This window comes from Gopherus flavomarginatus, chromosome 1 (assembly GCF_025201925.1).
Source record: "Gopherus flavomarginatus isolate rGopFla2 chromosome 1, rGopFla2.mat.asm, whole genome shotgun sequence".
NCBI classification, from domain to species: domain Eukaryota; kingdom Metazoa; phylum Chordata; order Testudines; family Testudinidae; genus Gopherus; species Gopherus flavomarginatus.
Window position 1 is genome coordinate 47,157,586 of NC_066617.1, and position 25,024 is coordinate 47,182,609.

At 40.0% G+C, this 25,024-nt stretch overlaps 1 protein-coding gene across 2 annotated transcripts; it reads right to left on the reverse strand.

Annotated features, from left to right (window-relative positions):
- Window positions 1-1,007: 1,007 nt before the first annotated feature.
- Window positions 1,008-25,024, reverse strand: ING3 (inhibitor of growth family member 3). 2 transcript variants are annotated; one of them, XM_050936289.1, is made up of 12 exons: window positions 24,916-25,024; window positions 24,703-24,774; window positions 18,728-18,828; window positions 12,592-12,657; window positions 11,567-11,663; window positions 8,968-9,039; window positions 8,477-8,596; window positions 7,039-7,196; window positions 6,503-6,693; window positions 4,855-5,047; window positions 3,347-3,385; window positions 1,008-1,952 (listed from the first exon to the last, which is right to left on the reverse strand). In XM_050936289.1, the coding sequence occupies exons 1-12, from the start codon at window positions 24,941-24,943 to the stop codon at window positions 1,836-1,838; spliced, it is 1,254 nt and encodes a 417-aa protein (XP_050792246.1). In that variant the 5' UTR covers window positions 24,944-25,024; the 3' UTR covers window positions 1,008-1,835. The 2 variants fall into 2 exon arrangements, with proteins under 2 accessions (XP_050792246.1, XP_050792247.1); XM_050936290.1 differs by lacking the exon at window positions 24,916-25,024 and adding an exon at window positions 18,994-22,493.

Sequence of the window (25,024 nt, forward strand, 5' to 3'; positions counted from 1 at the left end):
GTGCCCTATGCAGCTGCATATTTTGCATATGGGTAAGGACGGCCCTGTCCCCACACCTTCATGAGTAAAACCTGCAGTGCCAAAAGTGAAGTCTTTTGTCTGTCATTTACATATAAAATATAATGAAGAGGAGTAAGATACATATTGTAAGCTCTTTGGAACGGGCACCGTCTTTTTGTTATGTATTTGTACAGTGCCCAGCACAATGGGGACCCAATCCACGTTGCTACTGACTACAAATAATAACCAATAATCCTACAAATTCAGGCTGAATATTCAAGCCTGCACAAAGTCCCTAAGCAAGTATGAGATCTCAATGTAAAACACACACCTCTTCTGGAGATGGGAGTTTTGAAGGGCTTATAATCACATTTTCTATTTTTATGTTTTTCTCTTCCCTGCTGCTGCTTTAAAGAATAAAAGAGAAAATTGCCTGTAAACGGAAATGTTAACTATGTTGAAAGTAAACAATTGGACACAAATACAGACATTTTCTCTTTCAGTTGTGTGTCTCAGGTAAATAACTTTTTTTGACAGAGTATGATTATTAAATTCAACAATGAGTTTCTGTACTGCTTCTCCAAGAGGCATAGCACAGAACTTCTAGTCAAGAGGGAGGTGGGGCTATTGTAGTTTTAAGCCATCTGTGTTCTCTCAATCCTGAACTGACACAATCCCTGGAGATCTGCCTAGGTTACGGCAGCCTCCCAGGCTTCTCTATGTGTTGAAGTGCTGCCTGGACCTGGAATCTCCACAGTGTTATGTGCTGTGTCCCTGCTCCGGATACTTCCCTCCCATCTCCGGAAGAGGTGGACACTCTCACCTCAAATGCTTAAGTCATAGGGCCAAATACTGTAATGCTTATATTCCAATCCACACAAAGTAGTTCTCTTATAGGCTCATCTTACATATGATGGAATTTGGAGGAAGGATAACTCCTTCAACTAGGCTTTTGGGGCTGTATGTGAAGGAATGGCTTATATAAATAATATTCTTCAAAGACAGAGTGAGAGTGACATTAATTCTGAGGTTTTATTCTTTTCCAACAAAGTATGCAAAGCATCAATATCAACATCTGAGTTTCTTGGTTTTTTTTTTTTTAATTTTAACACCTAATACAATTCCAATTTAAAGGATTACTTGCACAAAAAAATAAACACATTTGGTATAAAAAATTTATCACTTTAACACCCTTTTTCTTATGATCTGCACCCTGTTCGGTGCAGAGACATATAAAGACTAATGGCACAAATTTGTTTTTACTCTACAGGAGTTTGTTTTTATGTACCCAAGTACTCTAGAGGACACCAGCCCGCTTTATACAAGAACCATTTTCTTCAGCCTGCTGAATTTAGTTTCACAAAGAAACAAAGCTATAAAGGCATTATAAAAACAACTGCCTTATATTATTTTTAGATACACTGACTTTTTGCACCATTTATATACATACTGTTATATAACAGCTCTTGAGTACAGTACATGCAGCAGAATATGCCTGTTGAATATAAAACATACATTTAAAATCTTCTCTTGTTAGAATTCTTTGAAGACTGAATTATTGTAGAATGCCCACTGCTCTGAGAAAATGGTTTGAGAGTACAAATGTCTGCATATGCTGGCCACTGGAAGAATCCAAGGCTAACAGGAATAATATTTATAGCACATCAGTAGTGCATAAATAATTTACTTACAATATTAAAACACAACTAGCAAAACTAATAGTTCAAGATTTTATGATTGCTATATTAATCCTTCTTTAAGTGGTTGCAAAATGTGATTTGTTAAAGTCTGCTATAAAATCTTTAGGATGTCCTTTGTTTTCCAAATGAAAAAACTTATTTATGTCTACTGCCTCTTCTCTTCATTGCAGCAGTACACTGTGGACAGTACCATTTCCCTTTTGGTGCCTCTGTCAATCCAACACAGCCATAATGGAACCACTCTATTGGACACTATAAAACAAATATACAGAGAAAGTTTTATTGCATAAAGTTACTAGTGACAATAAGACGGGCAAAAACAAGAGAGATGAATGAAAAAACTTCACTTCTTCTAATAAGTACAGAAGATGATAGAAAATTTGAACCATCACACCTGGACCCATGCACCAAGAAAAGGATAAAAATTTAAACCATGCTTAGAAAGTGCATTTTAAACAATCAAGCTACATGTTAAAGCATGGTTGAAATCATGATTTATCACTTTTTATAAAGGTCTGGGGAGTAAATGAGCTATCTTAGCTTTTAAAAACAAATAGTTCAACTTGGATAGCCCGCATGACATCAACAAGTAAAACAGCACTATGCTAGAATGATATGAGTTATTTAAATATGTAGAATCTGACAACTCCTAAGAGAAACTAATACAAAAACACAGTAATAAAGGAGTAAGCAGTGACTGAACTGGCATACGCATTTACTGACATTATACATTTAAAAAAACAAGCACATTGAATTTCTACTTATGTCTGATGCTATGTCCATGTGGCCGCGCAGTTCGGACTATGGGGGTGTAAACTGCAGTGTAAACTAGCATGCTGTGCTGTATCTCCACTACGTGGATGCTGCGGGTGAGAACTAGAAGATATCTAGTTTGCATTAATGTAGTCCTCTTTAAACAGCACTATATTAACATGAACTGGTAACTTTTACTTCATGCCTGCGGCATCCACATGGGAGAGTTACAGTACAGCATGCGAGCACGGGCTTCAATTCACAACCCTGCAGTTCAAATTGTGGGCCATGTAGACTATCCTTTACACTGTGATCAAACATCTCGTTTACATTGCTTTTATATTACCTCTGAATTTGCACTATTACCTGCCCCAATTTCTACTGCGCTACTCTTGATTTTGCTTTATTTATTCTTGAACCGCTGAGCTCTCTGGCATAGTTGCTCTGATTGTCACTTGTGTTAAGTGTCAGAATGCTCAATGACACACAGTGGAGCAGCATGAAATACAAGTGGTAGCAAGAATGAAGTAGCCAAGTGTGCAATCTCCAGGCACACACATCTGCTTACCAAACTTCTACAGGACCAAGAAGCAAACCATGAAGAACATGAGCCAGATGGATTGCAGACTAGAACTTGCTACAAGTTCCATCACAAGTGCCTTTCAAGAAGTTTTGCTGGTTCTTCCAATCCCGCTCCCAATATTTTTCTTTTCCAAAACAGATTCTTGAAAAATTACTGAGTTTTATCAGTTTTCATTTTAAACTGAAAACTGGAATATACAAGTCATTTTAGCCAGAGGAAAAAACGAATAAAAAACTACATCCTGTGTATGTGCACAATAGAAAATCAAACAAATTTTTATCCCCCAAATCTTTAGCATTTTGCTACTTACATCTTGGTTATCGCAGCCCACCATTTCACCATAGGACACCTAGTTCAAGGATAAAATTCAAGCTATTAATATAGTAAATCAGCCTCTTCAATTACTGAATAATTCTATGGCAGTTTTCTTATATAAGCTCTGTAATAAACAACAACAGGATTCTGACAACCTATATGTTGCAATGACATTTATTTTCAACACTAGATTATTTAAAAGAGAAATAAACAATGAAGTCCAATTTGCTTTTCTTTATGCAAAAAGACAGTGAAATTCATGCATGTCTCAAGTTGGACATGAAAGGCCAGCACTCAGTGCTTCTAACATCTGCCTGAAACCTCAATAATGTCCATTCCACATTTGTTTATGACCAGTTTCCACTTTCAGATTCAAGAATTTCAAACAGTACCAAATGGCACACTTGTTTAAAAATACAAAACAAAACACAAACACCAACAGAAACACAACCAAATGTTTTCATTGGAATTTATAAAATTTTAGATGCATAACTATTAATCTTAGGTTGTATAAAAACTTACTTCTCTGAAATACAAATATGCTTGGATCATTTTCCCAGTTCTACCTCCCCAACCTTCCCTCTTATTTTAAGTAATAATGGACTTCCCAATCTTGTAGAAATCATCCAAAACCTGAAAACAAAACTGATCAAATGTAAGGGAAATTTACCTGCACAAATTGCTTAATATTCCCATCTAGTAAACAAAGTGTGTTTAAACAAGTTCAGCATGTAAAATTAAGTGCATCCCTATAAAAAAGGGGGATGTGTGCCTTGTAAAAAGGCAGCTTGACCAAGTTTTTGATGTATCCATTAGCAAAGTATCTAGAGAGCTTCACACATGAGAATAGTCCAGAGAATAATATTTATTAGCAATAGTAATTCGGTAGTCAACTCCATTATTCATGTCACTTACGAGTGTATATTGACAGCATTCTAGCCACAGAAGCATAAAAGAAAAATTCCCAAAAAGCTACCTATCCACAATATCTTCAGAACCCCATCATAGTAGATGCCTACAGTGCCCATGGGGATGACTAAAAGCAACTGAAGAAAAGGGATAAGTTTTAAAATTTGGTCCTTGTATGCTTGAATATATCTGCCAACTCGAAGTACTACATGGCCATTGCTAATTACCTAACGTCATTGTGATTTATACTTTTTTTCCTGACAACCTGAAGCAGGAGTAAACTAATATTGGCTATTCCAATAAGCAGTATCTACATATCGTCCGTTGCATTTTGGTTTTGTTTTAGTTATAGTATACAATATGATTTTGGGCAACACAGAACAAATATGTATACATTGTACTGTTAAAATAACAACCAAACAAACAAAGTGATACAAAGAGCTGAACTGAGCTGAGATCCATCAATTAACTGAAACTACACAAGTTTCACACTTTACAAACTAACATTTATGGGCTGAAAGGCTGAAGCATAGTGAAGCAACGCATCTGTTGAAGAGCTGCTCAGTTTAAGACTGGTATATACAGAGCACTTACCTGATTACAAATGCAGTAACGTGGCTCATTGGGATCATAGGTCCAATCAACTTGGTTGTTAGAATCAGACTCTGGTATTGCTGCTGTTTGCTGAGATAGTTCTTGTGCTAAAGCAGACGATGAAGAACACGATGACAGAGATGAAGATGACGACGATGATGAGGACTGCTGGCTTGAAGACTTGTTGTTGTTTCTGAAAAATGAATAAATATACTAAATACTTTCTGAAGTAAGACCTGTTCACTCTACTGCCAACTCAATGAAATATGAGGAAACAAGGCTCAGGAGAGTGCTGGAAAGAATCTTTGATGAGATGCCCACATGCTATAGTAATCAAGTGTCATTCTCGAACAGATTGTATTTAGCAGGTAGTGCGAGTTCAGATGGATATGTTGCTTCTCTTTGCCAGAGAATAAGAGCACCTTTGTATTCTGGTATCCTTACAAGATGGGGGCCAATTATTCCAACTGATGGAATTTAACGTGTTAAAGCTGCTCAATACAACTGACTCATACTTCACAATCATTGCACCGATGGCCTTCACAGGTCAATGTAAACAATACACACTGTTAATACACAAGTAACCAATGAAATAAATGGGATTTTGTATATAAATTAATCTATATTGCACATGTAATCTGTAACAAACAGCTGCTTTTTGAATAGTCATCTTCACATCCATTCCCCTGAAATAAAACCGACATTCTACAACAAGCAGTTTGAAGATAAGAAAAGCTGTTACTTAGACTGAGAATTGTAAACTGCGCAGTACTTGTATGCTAACTCATTCCAAGGCACACCACAAAAAGAAATTGTAATGTAAAAAGAAAACAAATTTAGAAGGGAGCATGTTTAGGTACAAGTTAACAAACAGCCTGAACTACCAAGATCTCATTTTAACTCACCCGTGATGTGGGACCCCTGGTTCAATTCCCCCAGCTGCCTGATGAGGAGAAGGGATTTGAACATGGGTTTCCCACCTCTCAGGCGAGTACCTTAACCACTGGACTGTAGAATCACTCTCACTTGCTCCCTATCCAAATACTTATTTAAATATTTATAAATAGTGGAACAGCTTCAACAGGAGAGACTGAAAAAGGCCCACATCAGAATGTCCCATAGTCCAGTGATTAGGGTGCTCACTGGGTAGGTGGCAACCATGTTCAAATCCATTCTCATCAAGCAGAGGGAGGAACTGAACTGGGGTTTCCTAAGTCTCAGGTGAATTCCCAAACCAATGGGCTAAATATTATAAAAGGGAAGTGCTGCTCCTTCTGCCCCCCACATTCCCTGGTCGTTTTACGTGGAGTTAGGTGTGCTTTGAGAATGCTCCACAGGTGAGACATGCCTATCTTCACTTAATTTAAGGATAGCACTGGGGCTAAGGCATTATATAGGTGCCTGGGCACCTAAACTGAGGCATTGTGCACACGCACAATGGCTGAAACTAGGCAGTTGAGAACTTCTACAGTGAAAAGTTTAGGCATCTCCAGTGCTAAGCAGCAGCTGAACAGGGGTTTTGTCAGACATGCCAAAATTTAGGTATCTAAGTCCTTTCTGGATCTGGGCCCTACATTTTAGTATTCTCCCCCCATTATCTGAACTGATGGATAACATGCTAAACATAGCTGAACAAAACAGAACATACTTGCTTTTTCGACCACTCCGTGAATCTGTGGTTGATGAACTTAACGTTTGTGTTAATGTAGATGCCAGAGCTGATGATGAATATCCAGTTGAGTCTCTGGATAATGAAAATTCTCTCCCAAGTTGAAAGTCATTGTTCTTAAAGGCTTCATAGCTGGCTTTTAAGCTAGACGTTCTTCTTCCTTCCTTCATCTAAAAGGAAACACTGATATTAGAATAAAGGATACTATACAGGTCCTACAGACCTATAGAAATCCCCATGCTATGAAAAACCAGCTGTGCAAATATTTTATTTAAATGATAGCTACTATCCAGTTTACATTACGGTACAAACAGCCTAATGAGAAAAAGGCCACACCAAACCCCTCCTTTCCTGCAAGTCTTATGACATGAAACCACACCATTAAGAGAAGCATAACATTATCAGAAGTCAACTGAAAAAGTGAACATGAGAATTCAAATCAAATAAAAGCATAAACCTTTCTCCATTGGACCGGATGGCAACTTCCTTAAGATATTTTATGGGGAGGTTGTTACCTGTGCTGTGGCTTGCACTGCTTGAGCTGCTGCCATGGTAATAGCACCAGCTCCAGATCCTGAAGATAATGAGCCCAGGTTATATGATGCCAGTGGCTGAGAAGAGTTTGCACTGTATGCATTGTTGGAAGAGGATGATGAATTACTGTTTCGACACCCTGGATGAACAAAACACTTTTATGAAATTTAACGTGAAACTAAAAATAGCTTTACATTTAGTAAGCAGAAAAAGTTACATATAACAACCAAAGATTAGAAACTTCTGTTAACTTATAACAATGCTACAGGAAGGGCTGGTCATGGCACATTGCTTATTACTGCCATGCACAACAGTCAATTTGATTTACCATCTTTGTTTAACCCCCCCACTGCATATCAGAATAACGTGGTCTTGTGGAAGGGACTGTGTCTCATGTCAATCCTCACTAATCTCTCCAGTTAAGAAGCAACGGCTGCTCTGTAATCTGAGTCCAGTACAATCTTTCGGTTCCAATTTTGAAGGCTACAGTACACATCCTCAAAAAAGTTCAATTTAATACTACTGTAACAACTATACCACTCTTCAAAGCAAAATAAATCATATATCCAAGAAGATAAGGACTAGAACTTTAACACAATATCTGACTGCAGTTGTGAATTAATCGCTTTGTAAAGAAAGTGCAGTTTCCTAATATTTAGCGACCATACACTTTACCAAAAGTAGCAGGGCATTAAAAATAATAATAATAATAATAATAATAATAATAATAATAAATGACCATGAATAGTAGACTATTAAAAATAGCAAAGCACTAAATACTAAAGTTACCAAAAAGAGTTAGAGATACCACAAACCTCACTTACAATTAAGTAAAAGTAGTCTATATTTACAAATCCACCTCTTTCCCTTGAAATAATATTGTCAAGACCACACACTTTTCCTACAGACCATCAGCAGGCTTGATAAGTGTTACTCACAACATCAGGATCAGTTTACAAGATAACAGAGCTCAAATTAAAGGGAATAAAAGGCAGAAGCAGCAATGAAATTGACCTGATGTTTTGCATATGACTCAAAACAGTTCAGTTAGAGCTTAATTTGATTACCGTGCTGACTCCTCCACGCCAAGGAAAAAGAGACTGTGAATGTACACATCTTGAAAATGAATAGAAATTCAGAAAAATTCTGAAGTTACAGTAGATGTGGTAGCTTCCTTTCCTCTACATTAAAATATCTGACAATCCAACATATGGATTGTTTCCTCACTGCTGCTAAATGCCAGGTCTTATCTGCTTCTTAACAGTTGTGGCCCTCCCCACCACTTCGAAAGTAAAAATAGTCAAACATTTTTTCCTCAAAGTGAGAAAAAAATAATTTTTGTGAATGAACTATAATTTGACATTTTTACTGTCCCTCCTCCAAGAGGTATAAGAAAATAGAATTTGGCATTTAGATTACCTGGTGTATTTTCTTTAGAGGCATCTGAAGTGAGAGTAGACAAAAGAGCTTCAGATTTAAACTTCTTTTCAGGAACATGATCTGTTGTACTATGGTGAGAAGATGGATTATGCTTTCTTTCTGTACGGAAAAAAAAAAAGTAATGTTTACTAGATTTGAAAGTGAATGTAGCACTCAAGAAAGTGAAGAACTCAATAGCCTTGACCATAATCTGGGAAAGAATAAACAGGTACCATAACCATAGAGCTCTATTAACTGACTTCAGTCCCAATAGAAAAACCCTGACATTTCATTCTTGGGCCTCCCTGGAACAAATATTAACACCACTAAGTTGTGCCAAATGCTGGTGGGGTTTCTGAAATGTAGGCAAACAAGGGTTATGAGGAGAACTCAGGAAATACCTAATTCTGAACAAAACATTATACATTTGAAATTTTTCACCAATGCATGTAGTAAAACCGAAGATGAAATGTTCAATTCCAGAAACTTACTCTCTACTGGAGTGTGTGAATGGGCATGATGGTTATTCACTGGCTGTGATGGTGTATCCAGTTCCAGAGAACCTAAAATCCAGTTAAAAAAGCAGGAAAATTTAAATGCCAACCTCGAAATAATGCAGCGTAGCTAACTTTAATCTTTCAAGTCATCTTCATTTTTAGATATAAAATGCATCTTTAAGAGCTGTACAATACAAAGAATAATTCCACAAAAACAGTTATATTGATTTTAGCCAGGAATCCTAGAGAAGAAGTTGGACTTCAAAGCACAGTCTATGTAGCTATTTTTAGAGCACCAGAACAAGCCCCACAAGCACAAGTCTGCTGATGCAAACTGGGAGGAGTTTCCACTCTCTCCAAACTGCTAAATAGACAATCTTCAGTGTCAAGTGAATTTGAGACACCAAGGGACCGATCCAAGCTCACTGAAACCAAAGGGAACCTTTCCACTAACTACAATGAGCTTCAGATCAGGCCCCAGAAGTTGGAAGACTCAGATAAGCCATTTTACTTTGGTGTACTTGCTAGTTTGCTCTGAGATAGTTTTATGATAGATCATGTTTTATTTATTTGTGGTAGATTTTTTTTTTTAACCAAAAAAAAAAAAAAAAAAAAAAAAAGGACCTTAGAAACAATACTTTTCAGTGTGTCCCAGAGGTCTCAATCCACTGGATAAACACTACGACACAACTGCATCTTAAGGCAAACCTTCAGCTAGTATCTGCTTTTGGCTGGAAAAGAAAGATAGGTCCAAAAAAGGAAGGATTTCCAAGTTCAGGGAATAACTAAAGGCTGCAGATCTTATATTTAAGACTCCAAGTTTCTTGTAGCACTAGACTTCAAGGAGGCCACATGATCGACTGCTAAGGGAGGCTTTATGACAAAGCAATTGTTAAGACAATATACAAAATAAAAAAACATTTGAGTGTGTTCAAATGTATGCAATATCATTTTGATGGGCTGAAACCTATTCATCCTATCAATGTTATTACTACTTTAACTTATTTAATTACAGGACAACAGATTAGATTCTGAAAAGTTGTCTAAATAATCCAAGAAAAGAAACTATAGTTCAATAATTACTCTACCACTTCCACCATTTCTTTTTTTTAAATGTAGATATTTGGGAATGAACACAGCAGTGCTCGGATGATTGAGACAAACCCAATGAATTCATTTTAACAGGACAGGACTAAGCATCAAAGTTACATTTTGAGGATATTCTTGGTATGCTAGCATTACTCATGTAATGAACTAGCTCAGTGCTTGTCCTCTTGTGAACACTCAACTATACATCTTCATTCTTTGGTCACTAAAATACTAGAACCTTTGACATTTCATTTTTGAATACGTGGTAAAAAAGCTGAGATATAAAACCTGCCAAAGCACATTTTGATTTCTAAATATTTAATATTCAGTTTTGCCATGAGTAAGAGAAAGGTCATCTTTCTGATCCCTCTCTCATCTGACTTAAGTTACTGTCTTACTAGTTCTAGGATTGAAGGTAGCAGATGTTGAATCACTGTTCCACAATTAAAACAGTAATTTTCCTATAAGATTTACTGTAGTTGTATTTAGTCATTAAGATTTTATACACATTGTCCTACTGCAAGCTAAACAAACAAAACAATGATCTTTTACTGTAACTGTCAAATTGTTTCCCAAAATATATAAAACGGGTTCAGTGTAGTGTTCTTCCTGGAACAATAATTGCTACTATTATACTGTTTATTAAGCATTTGATTAGCAACAAATCTAGCAAAAAGCATTACGTATCAACATGAAGTATTAAGTCCAATCAATGAAAAAAGTAAAGTTACTTGCCCAAAGACAGACTGGAGCTCAAATTTGATAATCAAAGAAAATCAGAGGGTTTTTTTTGTAGAATAGTTACCCAAGTGCACTCTGTAAAATGCTTTTGGGGGCGTAACAACTTTGAGGAAACCCAGAGAAGAAATTTAGCCAACGAGGCATTTCTTTTAACCATTCTACTGCCATTCAGCACCCTTTACAAAAATGGACATAATACTAGTTTTTGTTTTAAACTTTGGGTCACATAAACTAGTCAGTCAATGAATCTAGGATTTTAAGTACGGGTGAGCAGCTTGTCTGCTCTGGACAAGTGAAGCGTTTGATTGGCCAGAGTTTCTGGACAGTAGAATATTCTAGAATGACCAGTTTTTTAAAACTTAAATTAATAACACATTTGATTTACACAGCAAATATAAATTTTCAGTTGTACAAGATTATATGTTGTTATAATTATTATTGATGTATGATTCATATTATCTGATACATTTAATAGATAATGCCTTAGCTTAACTTGATTTGGACCTAGTTATATAAGAAACTAACCACCTTCTAGTTCTCAGATAACTAAAATAGTAATATGGGGGTAATGCCTAAGCATATAAAGATGTTTTAAAAAATTAGATAGGGTATGAATCTCTTTTTAAAATATAAGAAACAAAGCGTTTAAGTTTAAACTCAAAACAGATCTTGGAAACAAGCAGAAAAACTGCTAACCTTTAGCAAGATCTTCTTTTGACAAACAAAATGTTACTTTCTTCAACAGATAATGGCGTATACTTACGTCTTTCTAGTATTTCTGTAATCCCAGCATTATCTGCCTCAAGTTCCATTTTAAATTTAGCTAGTTCTTGGTCCAACTTTCTCAAGTGCCGGTCTACCTGTTTTAAAGCAGATCAATGATGACCTCCAAAACTTGAAATTGTTTAACAGTGATAAAACTCTACAACCCTTCAGAGAATTTAAGAGTTTTGAATATTTAATGGAATACATTAGAAGAATGACATTTGATAGACTTCAATGATGTAGGGACTTACAAGAGGAATCTGCATAATACAGTGCCTTAGGAAAAAAACACTGCACTTAAAAACCGTCTTCCATCTGTAATCATACAGGAGAACTAACAATGTATGTCACTATATTAGCAGATTAAAGCTATTTTAGCAATTATCAACTCACCAAGATAGTTTAAGATTATAAATCCATTAAGAAAACGTCTGCCGTTCTCTTTGCCAAGAAATCATTAAATGCCTTTGTAACATATTGTACAGGTTTTCAGTTTGCTTATTTTGTACCCCATGGGATATATAATAAGCATATTTAAGACTCTGCCAGCCCACACAACACATTAAAAAGGCACTTACCTGATTTATCCTCATCTTCCCCATATTATTCTGTTAATGGAGTTAGGATCTTAAATTATTTTGTATTTAAGAAGTATAAGTTCAACATTACAACCATAATTAAGGGTTTGTCTTGTGCACACATGCAATGAAATTTCATTGGTGCGTTTCCAAAAAGAAAGCGCGCGCAAGACAGTCCATCGTTCACCCACACCACCATACTTTTTGCATAAAACAGAACAAAACATTTTAAATGAAGTGGAAACATGGATGTTTAAGTTGTACCTGTGACTTTCACTTTTTAAAACAAGTTGAGTTTACCTTTTATACATTACTATAGTAACAACTTTTTTGTTAATACTTCTGTAATGTGCAGGCAAGCTAATAAAAGGGTTCCCCATATGACAAAGTTTAGATTTCCTTAAGACAAATCATGTTATTCACTTTAATCCCTTTGTTTACTTACCAAGTCATAAATCTGATTTGCCAATTGTACTTTCTCATCTGCATCTTCCAAAGCTTTATAGTAATCCTGTCAAGAGATTTTTGATAAAATGATCAAAATAACTTGAGTGGTTCTTCTATGAATAATTACTGAATTCCTCATTTTGATTTATATTTCATAGTGAATTACAAATCTGATAAAATTTACTGCTTAGGCTTTAAAAAATATTCTATAAAGACAAGTCTCTCAACGATTAATTCACCTACATTTTTAAGTGATACCTACTTGACATTTTTCATCTTTTCTAGACCAAAAACAGAACAGCACAGAACCTGGGTATGAAAAGTGCTGAGGTACTCTTCCTGCTATATTATGGTGTCATTACACAAGTTAGCTTGCTGTGAGAAAGGAAACCTGGGCCAGCTTGTTCCACTCTATATTAACACATACATAAACTGATATAATAAGCTAATATCCAGCATGTTAAATTGTGTGCCATTTCAAAAGGATCTTTTAAAAAAAGTGAATAATTATTACTCATTGTAGATTGCTGATTGGCCCTCTACAATAATATGTTTCATACTCCAGCCATTCAAAAAGCAAATTAAATAAAGCTTTGAAGGGAGTTACATTCATCACAGAAGTCTGGTCTACACTACAGTTAGGTTGACGCAAGGCACTTACGTTGACCTAACTTTGTAAGTGTCTACACTAAAATGTTGCTCCCATAGATGTAACTCACCCACTACTTCAACTTAGTAACTCCACCTCCAAGAGAGGCATAGCACTTAGGTCGATTCTGATGCAGTAAGGCCGATGCAGAGTCAGTGTAAACACTGCATTGCTTACATTGACTTTAGAGGCCTCCAGAAAGAGTCCCACAATGCCCCACCTATGACCAATCTGGTCACCATTTAGAATTTTGCTGCCCAGACGCCAGGTACAGAGGTACATGCTCCTCCCATTTTAAAGCCCTATGAATTTTTTAAATCCCATTTTCTGTTTGCTCCACATGGAGAGCTCATCTAGCAATTGCCCAGCTGAACATGCTGGCTACACGCTGCAGACACGCTCCTCTCTGGAGTACACAGGAGGTGGTGGATCTCAAGAGTTTGTAAGGAGAAGAGGATGTGCAAGCACAGCTCCGATCCAGCCACAGAAACACCGTATATCTACGATCAGATCGCTCGGGGCATGGACGAGAAAGGATACAAGAGGGACCAGAAGTGCCGCATGAAAGCCAAAGCATGTGCAGCAGGCACACCAGAAGGCATGGAGGGCTAAGTCGCACTGGTGTGGAGCTGCAGATAAGCCACTTTTACAAAGCACTGCTTGCCATATTCAGTGGCCCACCACACCGGAAGGATACTTCAGGGTAGCTGATGTCACAGGCCTCCAGAGTGAACAGTGAGGAGAAGGCGTTGGATGAGGAAGAAGAGGAGGAGGAGTATGAGGGACAGTCGACTGGGGACTCCAGTGGTGCAGAGAGCCAGGACCTGTTTTTGACTCCAGAGCAGTCGTGCCAGTCCCTACAGCCCAGCACGGGCGAGCCTCATGCAGAGGAAGGAACTTCTGGTAAGTATGCAGTTTGTTTTATTATTGAAGGGACATGTCTGTCCATTTACTCATGCTAGAAGACGTAGTGAAATAACCAACAGAGGAAGAGTCACTCTTCTCATTCCCGTGTACAGTGGAAGGAGCCCTGCAGAACAGTTTGTTTATGGGCACTGGGATGCCCTCTGAATACTCCACAGAGTTCTTGAGGAAACTTTCCTGGAGGTAGTCTGTAATCCTCTGATGAAGATTTCTGGGGAAGGCTGTCTTATTTCTTCTACTGCGGTAGGACACTTTCTTACGCCACTCAGCAATTACTTCAGCAGGCAGCATTGCAGCACACAGGTTAGCGGCATATGGTGTGCAGCCGGATGCGTGTAGAAGCTGTTCCATTTCAACCTCCATTACCCTCAGGAGTACATCATCAGGCAAAATAACCATCGCCTGTGGAAAATTGTTCAACTGCCCTATCCGTATATATTCATGCCCAGGAACAAGGGGAGTGAGTTCAGTATACCACATTTCTATTTATCTTGTGAATACATGCACAATAGTACCTCTGTGCACTGTATCTTTTGCAGCTGGAAATTGTGGTCCTGTGGTTCCCTCCATCCACACCAGTGGAGTGGCTCAGCCAGATAAGAACGTGAAAGAAGAGGACATGGGATGACATGTTCCAAAGTGAACCTGCAAGCCTCTGGTGCTTTACATACCTAGTACAGGGCTTGGAGGATCACCCTTGAGGACAGCAAGGACAGGGATAGAGTGGAGAGGAAAAAAGCACAGGAAAAGGAGAGAGAGATGCAGTAGGAGATGCCAGTGCTTTTCTAGTGGCAAACCGACATTCTGGAGACTCTTGTTGACCTTAAGCATAGGTCTGTCAAACCTGGTCTCCCTCTGCAGCCCAGATAACTGCATTCCATAACCTCCCTATTCCCCACCCCATATTCTACGTGACATCTGGGAACACAGCATACCCGTACCATTCCACCCCAGGGGAGATCACAGACTATCACGGCTGCACATACACTGACCTGAGACACACACAGTTGGTGAATGTGTTTGTGAAATGAAAATGACAGTTCTTTCCCTCTCAAAGGTTCTTTTCCCTCTATTTATAAAATTTCATTCAGTCAGAAATATGTCTGTCTGTATGGGTTTGGAAACTTAATTCATCTTTATTAATTCACAATATAGGTTGGTTGGGACTAACATCATTCACAGATAATAGCAAATGGTGCATTTGCAACGTTATTTTACTACACACTCATTACAAGGTTCATATTAGGGTGCAAAAACACACAAACCAAACCAAAAAACAATACCCCCCCCACCAAACTCAAAAAACAATGCCAGGCAGAGCACACTACAGCAACACACGTTACTGTGGCTCACTATTAAAATGGTCTTTCAAAGCCTCCCTGAGATGTTTAGCAGCTCCCTGTTGAGCTCTTCTTATAGCCCTGGTATCTGGCTGCTCAAAATTAACAGACAGCCACTCCCTTTTCTCCCTTTGCTTCACAGTAGGCCGCTATAATCATTGAGGTTTTTTTCACTGAGGTCTAATCTCTTGAGTAGATAGTACCAGCCAAAAGGCCAAAGACATTCAACAGTCATTCTACATCTGCTGAGCCTCTAGTTGAAGTACTCTTGGCTGCTGTCGAGGTGACCAGTGTACTGCTTCACGAGCCATGGGAGTAAGGGGTAGACTGGGTCTCCCAGGATCACTATTGGAATTTCAACATTCCCATTAGTAATCCTCTGGTCTGGAAAGAAAGACCCTGCTTGCAGCTTTCTGAGCAGGCCTATTTTCTTAATTATGCGTGCTTCATACATCTTCTCTGACCAGCCTGTGTCGATGTCGATAAAGCATCCCTGGTGATCCACTAGTGCTTGCAGTACGATAGAAAAATAGTCCTTTCTGCTGATGTACTATGTGGCAAGGTGGTTCAGTGCCAAAATAGGGATATGCAAGCCATCTATCACCTAACCACAGTTCAGGAACTCCACCTCTGCAAAACTATCCGCTATGTCCTGCAAATTGCCCAGAGTCAGACTCTTGTGTAGCAGGATGCGATTAATGCACACTTGCATCACAGCAACCCCCACTTGGATCTCCCAACTCCAAACTGACTGCTGACTGATGGGCAGCAATTGGGCATTGCCTACTTTCACATAGCTCTTACCAATCCCTTCTCCACTATCAGTGCAGCTCTCATTCTGGCATTGCTGCACCAGAGGCTGGGGCAAGCTCTGCACACACTTCCAGGAATGTGGCCTTGCACAGCTAACATGCTTCAGCCACTGCTCACTGTCCCAGGCCTGCATAACAACACAATCCCAAAACTGGTGCTCCACTGTCCGCAGTTCCTCCATGAATGCCAACAACAATCTTGAATTGTGTCTTTCTATGTCCCACAGCAAGCTAGGCTCCAAGGAATCGTCATGTTCCTCACAGCTCCACTGGCAGATTGCAAATACTGCAGGATCAGGCTTGTGCTCATAATGCTCATCACAAAAGCGCAGAGCTGTGCACGATGCATGCTTCTCTCAGAGATGGCAGACAGGCAGGTTCGCGAGGCTTTTGAAACCGGCATGAAATATTATGGGATGCAAACAGAATTATGGGATGGAATCATGGAACATTGAAACCATGTTCCTAGTCACTCCTGCGTGATTTGTTTGCCCCCAGGAGTCACTGCTTTTCCAAAGCATCCTGTGCTAGATGGTGGCAACTTGTACAATGGGATAGCTACCCATGTTGCATTGCTCTCTGCATCGATGCAAGTGCTACTAGTGAGGATGCGCACGACAACACAAGAACATAGTGTGGACATGCAAAAGCGAATTAATTACTGCTGCGGCTGTATGTCAGTGTAACTTAGGTCAACTTAATTTTGTACTGCAGACTTGCCATGAGGCCCTGTCTATAGTAGACAGCTGCACTGATTTAACTAAAAACGTTTAAAACTGATCTAGTCAAACTGGCATAAACCCCTAAAAACAGACACACTTAAAATCTGTTTAAGCCTTGCTTATCAAGTTAGCTGTATGTTTAAACTTTACACAGGGATTTGTACCAGGTTAACTAGACAGATTTAAAATCTACATTTGTTAAAGTAGTGCAACTTTCTAGCACAAATACTTAGCTGCCCTTCTCGGAAAAAAAGGTCCAAGAGAGTCTAAAAACTATCCTGCTTAGCTGAACGTATTCGGTGAAGTCTTGGCCCCACTAAAGTTAATGGAAAAACGTCCACTAACTTAAATGGAATCAAGTTTTCACCCTATTATAAAGGATTCCATTCATGTTAGTTAAGGAACAAAGAGAATTCAGAAGACCTGCAGCTTCTTGGTATCAGATGAACGTGGTCTCATCACATATTTACATGTGGGTTTTCTATCTAAACCACTGAAGCTGACATTCTCACTCCATCGGTGAAAAAAGCATAGAACCAAAACACCACTAAGGCCTGGTCCACATCCAAAAATTACACTGACCTAACTACATCACTCTGGGCTGTGAAAAAATGTCATTTAGTGAGGATCAGACACAAGATCCATGGGAGAAAAATCTTATGGACCTCAGGTCATCCAGGGCAATGAGTGGGTTATGCTTTTATAACCTCGATCCCTGACTGATTACGGATAAATTGAGTTTCATCTTGGGAAGCCCTGTGCTACCTAATTAAGTCAACTTAACTGCTACTGCGGTGCAGTTAGGTCAACAGAAGAACTCAGGTGGATTACCTATGTGGATGGAAAAACCCCTTCTGTGAATATAAGAAATACCTTCACTACAGTGGCACTGCTGCAGCATCGCAGGTCTGCAGTATAGACATGGCCTCGGTGTTCCAAGCAGGGCTAAGGAACTCCACAAGCTGAAACTCAATTTATCTGTAATCAGTTGGGACTCAAGATTATTTGGCTCCCATGAAAGTGTAGCCCACCACAACCCCAGATGGCCTAAGGTCCATAAAAAAATTTCCCCCATGGATCCTGGGTCTGGTCCTCACCAAATGTCCCTTCAGATACTTTCTGGGTAAAGTATCACCCTACAGCAATTCAGCTCCATCTAAAGGTTGGCAAAGAATACAACCCATTGGATGTAATACCAACACTGACGTCACTGAGGGGAGGAGTAAAGGTGACCCCCACTTTGCATAAGGGTTTCTGAAGCATCTAAGGGAAGATGCTTCTACTAAGGCTCAGCACAAGTCCATCCAAAGAAAGCCAGGCCATTTATTCTGTTTCATCCCTTACACGTATGGGAGCAGGGGGACTGAGAGAAAAAACTAGGTGAGATGATGTAGCTCTTGTTATTACTAATCACCATATTAATGAGCTGACTGGCTGATGTCACTTCATATTCCTAGCATTTCTAATGAACACTAGACTGTACTGACAAAAAAAAAAATGGAGAAAAACTTCTTGATTAGTGCTAACTTTCCTTTTTGTAGTAAGTGCAATTTGCGACACTCAAAGCCTAATTCAGGCCACAGTTCTCAACACTTTACAGTCAAAATTAAGGGAAATTAATATTAAACTACCAATCTCTGAGTTATATATTTTTTTAAAACATGACCCACTCCTGTAATGTCCTTACCTTTTTGATTGACGTCATTTGCTCTTCTCTCCATTCAGGTTTGTTTTTCTTTGCATTCATAAAAAATTCATTTACTCTTTGTTCCAGCTGATCCATTGCATCTGCAGCACACAGAAGATTAAAAGAATGTTACGATCTTACATATACAAATGCTACGTATTTTGTACAGGGTAGTGGGTTTTTTCTTAAACCAGGAAGAATTGGCATCTTTTATCAAAACTACTAGAGAAAATACAAGCAGCTGAGCGAGGGAGAGAATTATTTACCTTGCAATTCTGCTTCTTGGAAGTCATTTGGGTAGGATTCTCACTCCAGGATATTGTGCTCTCGAGCATGAGACAAGCAGGGCTCCAAGTTTTAAAGGTTTTTTTTGTCCCTAAGACCAGTGGCAGCAAGCTGAAACAAGCCCCAAACTCCTCACCCAGCTTTAAACTGCTGACTTTGGAACTTTCCAGCCAATTACAATTTGAGCAGGAACCAAAGTATCCTCCTAAGAAATAAAGTCAGATACAAAACCAAATAATTTAAAAATTAGTGCCTTAAAAAAGTAGAGCAATAGACAGAGAAGAGAAAAAACCACCACCTTCAAATCAAGTTCTTCTCCAACTATGTGAGGGAGTGGGAAACTATGTGAAAGTCCTGCCAGAATGGTATCCTCAATGAAGTAGAATTCTGAAGTAATTCCTCATTCTTGCCAGATACCACCCGAGGAAGGATTCGGACTTGTGACATCTACAGCTTGAGAGAAGTCATAAAAGGAAAAACTAAAGCCACTAAATCCACAGCCACCAAAATGGACAAGGAAAATGCCTTGTTTGGTTTATTTATTAAAACAAGGAATGGAAATATTCCAAAAGCATCAAGTTTAATACTTCAGCCCGAGGTAGTGTTTAAACAAGCAAAAGCTTTCAAAAGCATTTGATCAGCTGAAATAGGGGACAGCCCCCCCCTCACCAACACATACCCCAAAAAAATATCAAGAGGGCAAGAAAAAGTTCAGGTTTCCTTATTTTGGAATTAGATTCTGCAAGACCGAGAGACCGAAAGGCCAAATCCAAGTTACAGCATTTGGTAAAATGTATGGAACAAGGACAATGTGACTACTTTGCACATGATCTGAGACAGAAACATTTTCAGGTGCGACAGCTGAGGTCACCCTGCCTCAACAACATGAACCGTGGCCACACACTTCCAGTTTCAGGCCAGCCACTTGCAAAATACGATCTCACAGCTCCAATTGCTGGATTGTGCAGAAAATAGAGTCAAATAAAATATGAAGCAGAACTGGCTTTCTAAGGGATTTAGTCACTCCATGTAAACCCCCCGAGAGATCTTTTGGCATCCAGCATATGGGAAAGAGTCTCACAAAGATGGGCACGAGCCCTGGAAATAGTGCTGGAAAGATGAGAGGCTCACCAGTATAGAACTCTGACAACACCTCAGAAAGGGGTCTCACATGAGTCTATAGCACAATCTTCTAAAATTCTAGTCAACTAAAGCATGATGTCACAACCAACATGAAAGTCAACTTTCATATAATTAAACTGGACTCATATGTACTAAATGGCTCAAGAGGAAACGTCATCAGTTTTTTTCAGACCTAGCTTAAAGAGATCCCGAAGAGTGTCAAGCTCTACAAGAACCTGACAAGCGGCTGCAGAGACAGCAGTTTATCTGAAAAAGCTAACACATAGACCCAAGACTGAATAAGCCTTTAACTGAACTCAAATCGAAGAAAAATGTAGTCAAGTAGTTTCTGTGCAGGGCAAATCAAGGGATCTATGCATGTCTGTGTATACCAAACAATTTCCACTTGCTTTTTAAATCCTTTGGGGAAATGGTTTTCAAGATGCCAGTGAGACAATATGCCACTATATATTAAGGGCTTTTGAAAATCTAGTCTTACAGCCCAGACAACAATGGCTCGTGACCAATATGCCCAAAGGTCTTATTCTCTCTTTCTCACCAAGACAATAAATGTATTCAAAGGAATAAAGTGACCAGCTATCTAAATACTCCAGAACCATTAAAAAAGCCAACTTTTTTGCTTGTTTAGTATCTTTTGGCCTCAGCTGATGTTCACTGTGAAACCAAGTTCCCTTGATATCCGTCATGGTTATAGAAGGTTGCTTTTGAAACGGAGGTTTTCCCTTCCCTCCTTTGTGGGAGGTGGCCCAAGAGAATGAATGGTGGCCTTTCCATCCTTTGACTTCTTAAGTCCTCAAAGAGGTCTGGTACAGGATACATCCTCCAACTTTTTCTCCATCCTCTGATAGCAACCCTTATGGGTCAACTTTTTAAAGGTTATGGTGCTTCTCCTGGGTAAAGGATTCTACCAGGGCTGAGGCATTTTCCAGACATTAGCCTTTGGCTATATAGGCTTGGTAATCCATGACTTCAAGGACTGAAGTTAAAGACTTTAAACACTTCACTTGAACAAATTCCCATGCTGAGGCTCAGAAGCCTGGTCACCATTCAGCTGTTCTTTGCTCTGGCCATGACTGCCTCACATGGGGTGATGGGCGAAACAGCCAGCGATGTTATACTTTTTCCATAACTACCGAGTAATGAGAGGTCCTCAGTCCCCCAGGTAAAAGATATGGTGCCAGAGTAATTTTAACTCTAACAGAAGGGGGGTCCTGGCCCAGGTATGTCTCAGTTGTGGCTCTTGTAAATTTCTAAACCAGCACCAACTCAAGTCAGCTGACTTACACAGTAGTTTTAAAAGTTTTGAGAATGTGGGACCCTAGCATTGAGTCACTGTCTTGCCACATCCCAACAGTCCTCTGGTCCATCTGTGATGTCCAACTAGCAGCTATTATCACAAGCAGCTGGACTGGAACAGAGAAGAAGAGTGCCTGGAATTTCTACAATGCTTTGGGAAGCTTTGACACCAACTGCACAAGAATCACTGGGGTAACCAAGGTCTGGGTCAAACTTTTTTCTGTTGACTCCCAGAACACTGAGGCTGATCTTGGTATAAAAATGCACTAACTGTGTGAAGAGGTTCACCAGCTTCCAAAGCAGCACCAGACCATGAATGGGAGAAAGACATTTGTGGTCTCAGTTTGAAGCTGCCCAAGTCAAAGGGCTGCTGGTTTTCTTTTGGTGCCACCTATTGACATTTTAAGGAGAAGCAATGCTTTAATTAACACGCCATAATTCATACCAATGACTTCAAGCCATGAAGCCTAGAGACCACTAAGGCTGCGACACAGCTCAGAGTCCCTGGTTTTAGAGGGCTGGTTCAGCATGCTTCAACACCGACTGTGAAACTGACCAACTAGACTCACCAGGCAACATGAAGTCCCAATGCTCACAGATCAAAACTGGCTCAGGCTTTTACTTCAAAAGTCTATGGTATGACCTATTGCTAAACTTAAAAAATCTTCAGGGTTTTGCCTCAAGGTGATGTTCCCCACCATACTTGAATTAACTGGGTTACATCTGCAAACAGATTTAAACACATCTACACTGCATGCCCAAACCAGTTAACTTACTCATCCATTACAGACTGTCTCAAGGATGTATTCTGATGCTACTGAGTTGTCTTCCTCCCTTTCTGAGGAATCAGACAACATATTGTAAATCAAAGTAAAATTATTTAAAGCACGATGCTTCATAGATTTGTCACAGAGAAAGCAGAGGCTTTGTGAAGTACTATGCCAAAAAAAGACCAAATCATGGGCAGAGACCTCTCTGTGGTATCCTGTCATAGAAGCCCTATAGGCAACCAGTGGTCAAGGGAGTCCAAAAGGCAGCGGTCCTGAAAACAAAAAAAGAAGGGCTGTCGGCTAATTGCAGTTAACTCATGCGATTAACTCACAAAAATTAATCATGATTAATCGCAGTTTTAATTGCACTGTTAAACAACAGACTCCAATTGAAATGTATTAATTATTTTGAATGTTTTCCTACATTTTCATATACATTGTATTCTGTGTTGTAATTGAAATCAACGTGTATATTATTTTTAATACAAATATTTGCACTGTAAAAATGATAAACCAAAGAAATAGTATTTTTAAATTCATCTCATAAAGTACTGTAGTGCAATCTCTTTGCCATGAAAGTACAATTTACAAATGCAGATTTTTTTTGTTACATAACTGCACCCAAAAACAAAAGAATGTAAAACTTCAAAGCCTACAAGTCCACTCAGTCCTACTTCTTGTTCAAGCAATTGCTAAGACAAACAAGTTTGTTTATATTTATGGGAGATAATGCTGTTCTCTTCTTATTTACAATGTTGCCTGAAAGAGAGAACAGGTGTTCTCATGGCACTGTTGTAGCCAGCATTGCAAGATATTTACATACCATATGCACTAAAGATTCTTATGTCCCTTCATGCTTCAACCACTATCAATATGGACGCATGTCCCCTGGAACGACAGAGTCTGCTTGATAACAGTCCAAAGCAGTGCAGACCGACGCATGTTTGTTTTCATTATCTGAGTCAAATGCCACCAGCTGAAGGTTGATTTTATTTTTGGTGATTTGGGTTTTGTAGTTTCTGCATCTGAATATTGCTCTTTTAAGACTTCTGAAAGCATGTTCCACTCCTGATCCCTCTCAGATTTTGGAAGGCATTTCAGATTCTTAAACCTTGGGTAGAGTGCTGTAGCTATCTTCAGAAATCTCACATTGGTACCTTCTTTGTGTTTTGTCAAATATGCAGTGAAAGTTGTTCATTCTTAAAATGAACATGTGCTGGGTCATCATCCGAGACTATTGAAATGAAATATATGGCAGAACGTGGGTAAAACAGAGCAAGGGGCACACATTTCTAAAGACCGCTACCGCACTCGACCCAAGGTTTAAGAATCTGAAGTGCCTTCCACAATCCTGCAAATGTACACAAACTTGTTTGTCCGCTCGATTGGCTGAACAAGAAGTAGGACTGAGTGGACTTGCAGGCTCTAAAATTTTACATTGTTTTATTCTTGAATTCAGTTTTTTTGAACAAAATTCTACATTTGTAAGTTCAACTTTCATAATAAAGAGATTGCACTACAGTACCTGAATTAGGTGAATTGAAAAATACTATTTCTTTTGGGGTTTTTTATAGTACAAATAGTTGTAATAAAAAATAAATATAAAGTGAGCAATGTACACTTTATATTCTGTTATAACTGAAATCAAAATATTTGAAAATGTACAAAACATCCAAAAATATTTAAATAAATGGTATTCTATTATTAACCGTGTGATTAATCACGATTATTTTAATTGCATGATTTATCACAATTGTTTAAATGACTCGACAGCCTTAAAAAAGTAAATATAGGGACGGAGCCATAAGTGGACAGCAAAAATGAATACCAAGAAGATACCTAAAGAAGTGTGGATGACTGACAAAGCACAGGCAGGGTGCCAGCAGAAGTGGCAGGGGACTTGCAGGGAGCTGCTTCACCAAGCATGGCCAGGAAGGAAGGTTTCAGGGGCTTCACACTGCCTCCTCCTAGGCAAGGGGGGCAGCTGAAGCTCCAGCCCGCTGCCAGGGACTTGAGGGCCAGAAATGCAGTTTGGGAAGTGCCAGCTTGTCTTGCCCTAAGGAGCAGCACAAGACCCAGCAGTGAAACTCCTGCCCATTGCCATAGGGCATCTGGAGACCCGGTGTCACGTCAGCTCGCCTGGCACGGCGGGCTGCTCGGGGTCACGAGGCAGCCGGTGACGGCAAGGAAACAGCTCGGCACATTTCCGCCGAGCACGCTCCGCCCCTCGCTGCGTGAGGAGCCCCGGCTGCTCCCAGCCTCACGCGGACTCTGCGCTGCGCGGGCTCCCGTCCCGCCGCGCCCGCCGGCCGCTCGCTGGGCAGGGGTGTCCCCGGAGCCAGGCCCGCAGTGCGCTCCCCCGTCCAGGCCGGCTCAACCCCGGGTGTCAGCCCCGGGAGCGGGTACGAGTCGCGCTGCCTCCGGCGGGCCCGCAGCGCCTGGGGCTGAGCGCGTGGGCGGGAGGAGGCGGGGCTCACGTACTCTGCACCTGCAGATCCATCTCGCGCATCTCGGTGAACCTGTCGCGCAGATCCATGGGTAGCTGCTCGATCACTGCGGGGACACAGAGGGGAGGGGGGAGAGAGGAGTCAATCACCGCCATGGCAGGGGGAGGGGGAGCCCCCGCGCTGCCGCCCCCGCCCCGCCCCGCCCGGCCACCCGGCCGGCCGGGACCCCCGCCCCGCGCACACTCACTCTCCAGATAGTCCTCCAGGTACAGCATGGCGGCGGCGAGGCCAGCGCTAAGGGGCTTCTCGCTAACGGGGGATCGTCCCTTCCAATATGGCGCCGCCGCCAACACCAC

Bases quoted from the DNA above. Each gene is read 5' to 3' on its own strand.
- ING3 (XM_050936289.1), bottom strand. From the start codon at position 24,943: ATGCTGTACCTGGAGGACTATCTGGAGA. The intron at 9,040-11,566 runs GTAAGTATACGC...ACTGGATTTTAG, and splicing joins TACAGAAATACTAGAAAGAC to GTTCTCTGGAACTGGATACA. The intron at 5,048-6,502 runs GTATGTTCTGTT...TTCATTTTTCAG, and splicing joins CGGAGTGGTCGAAAAAGCAA to AAACAACAACAAGTCTTCAA.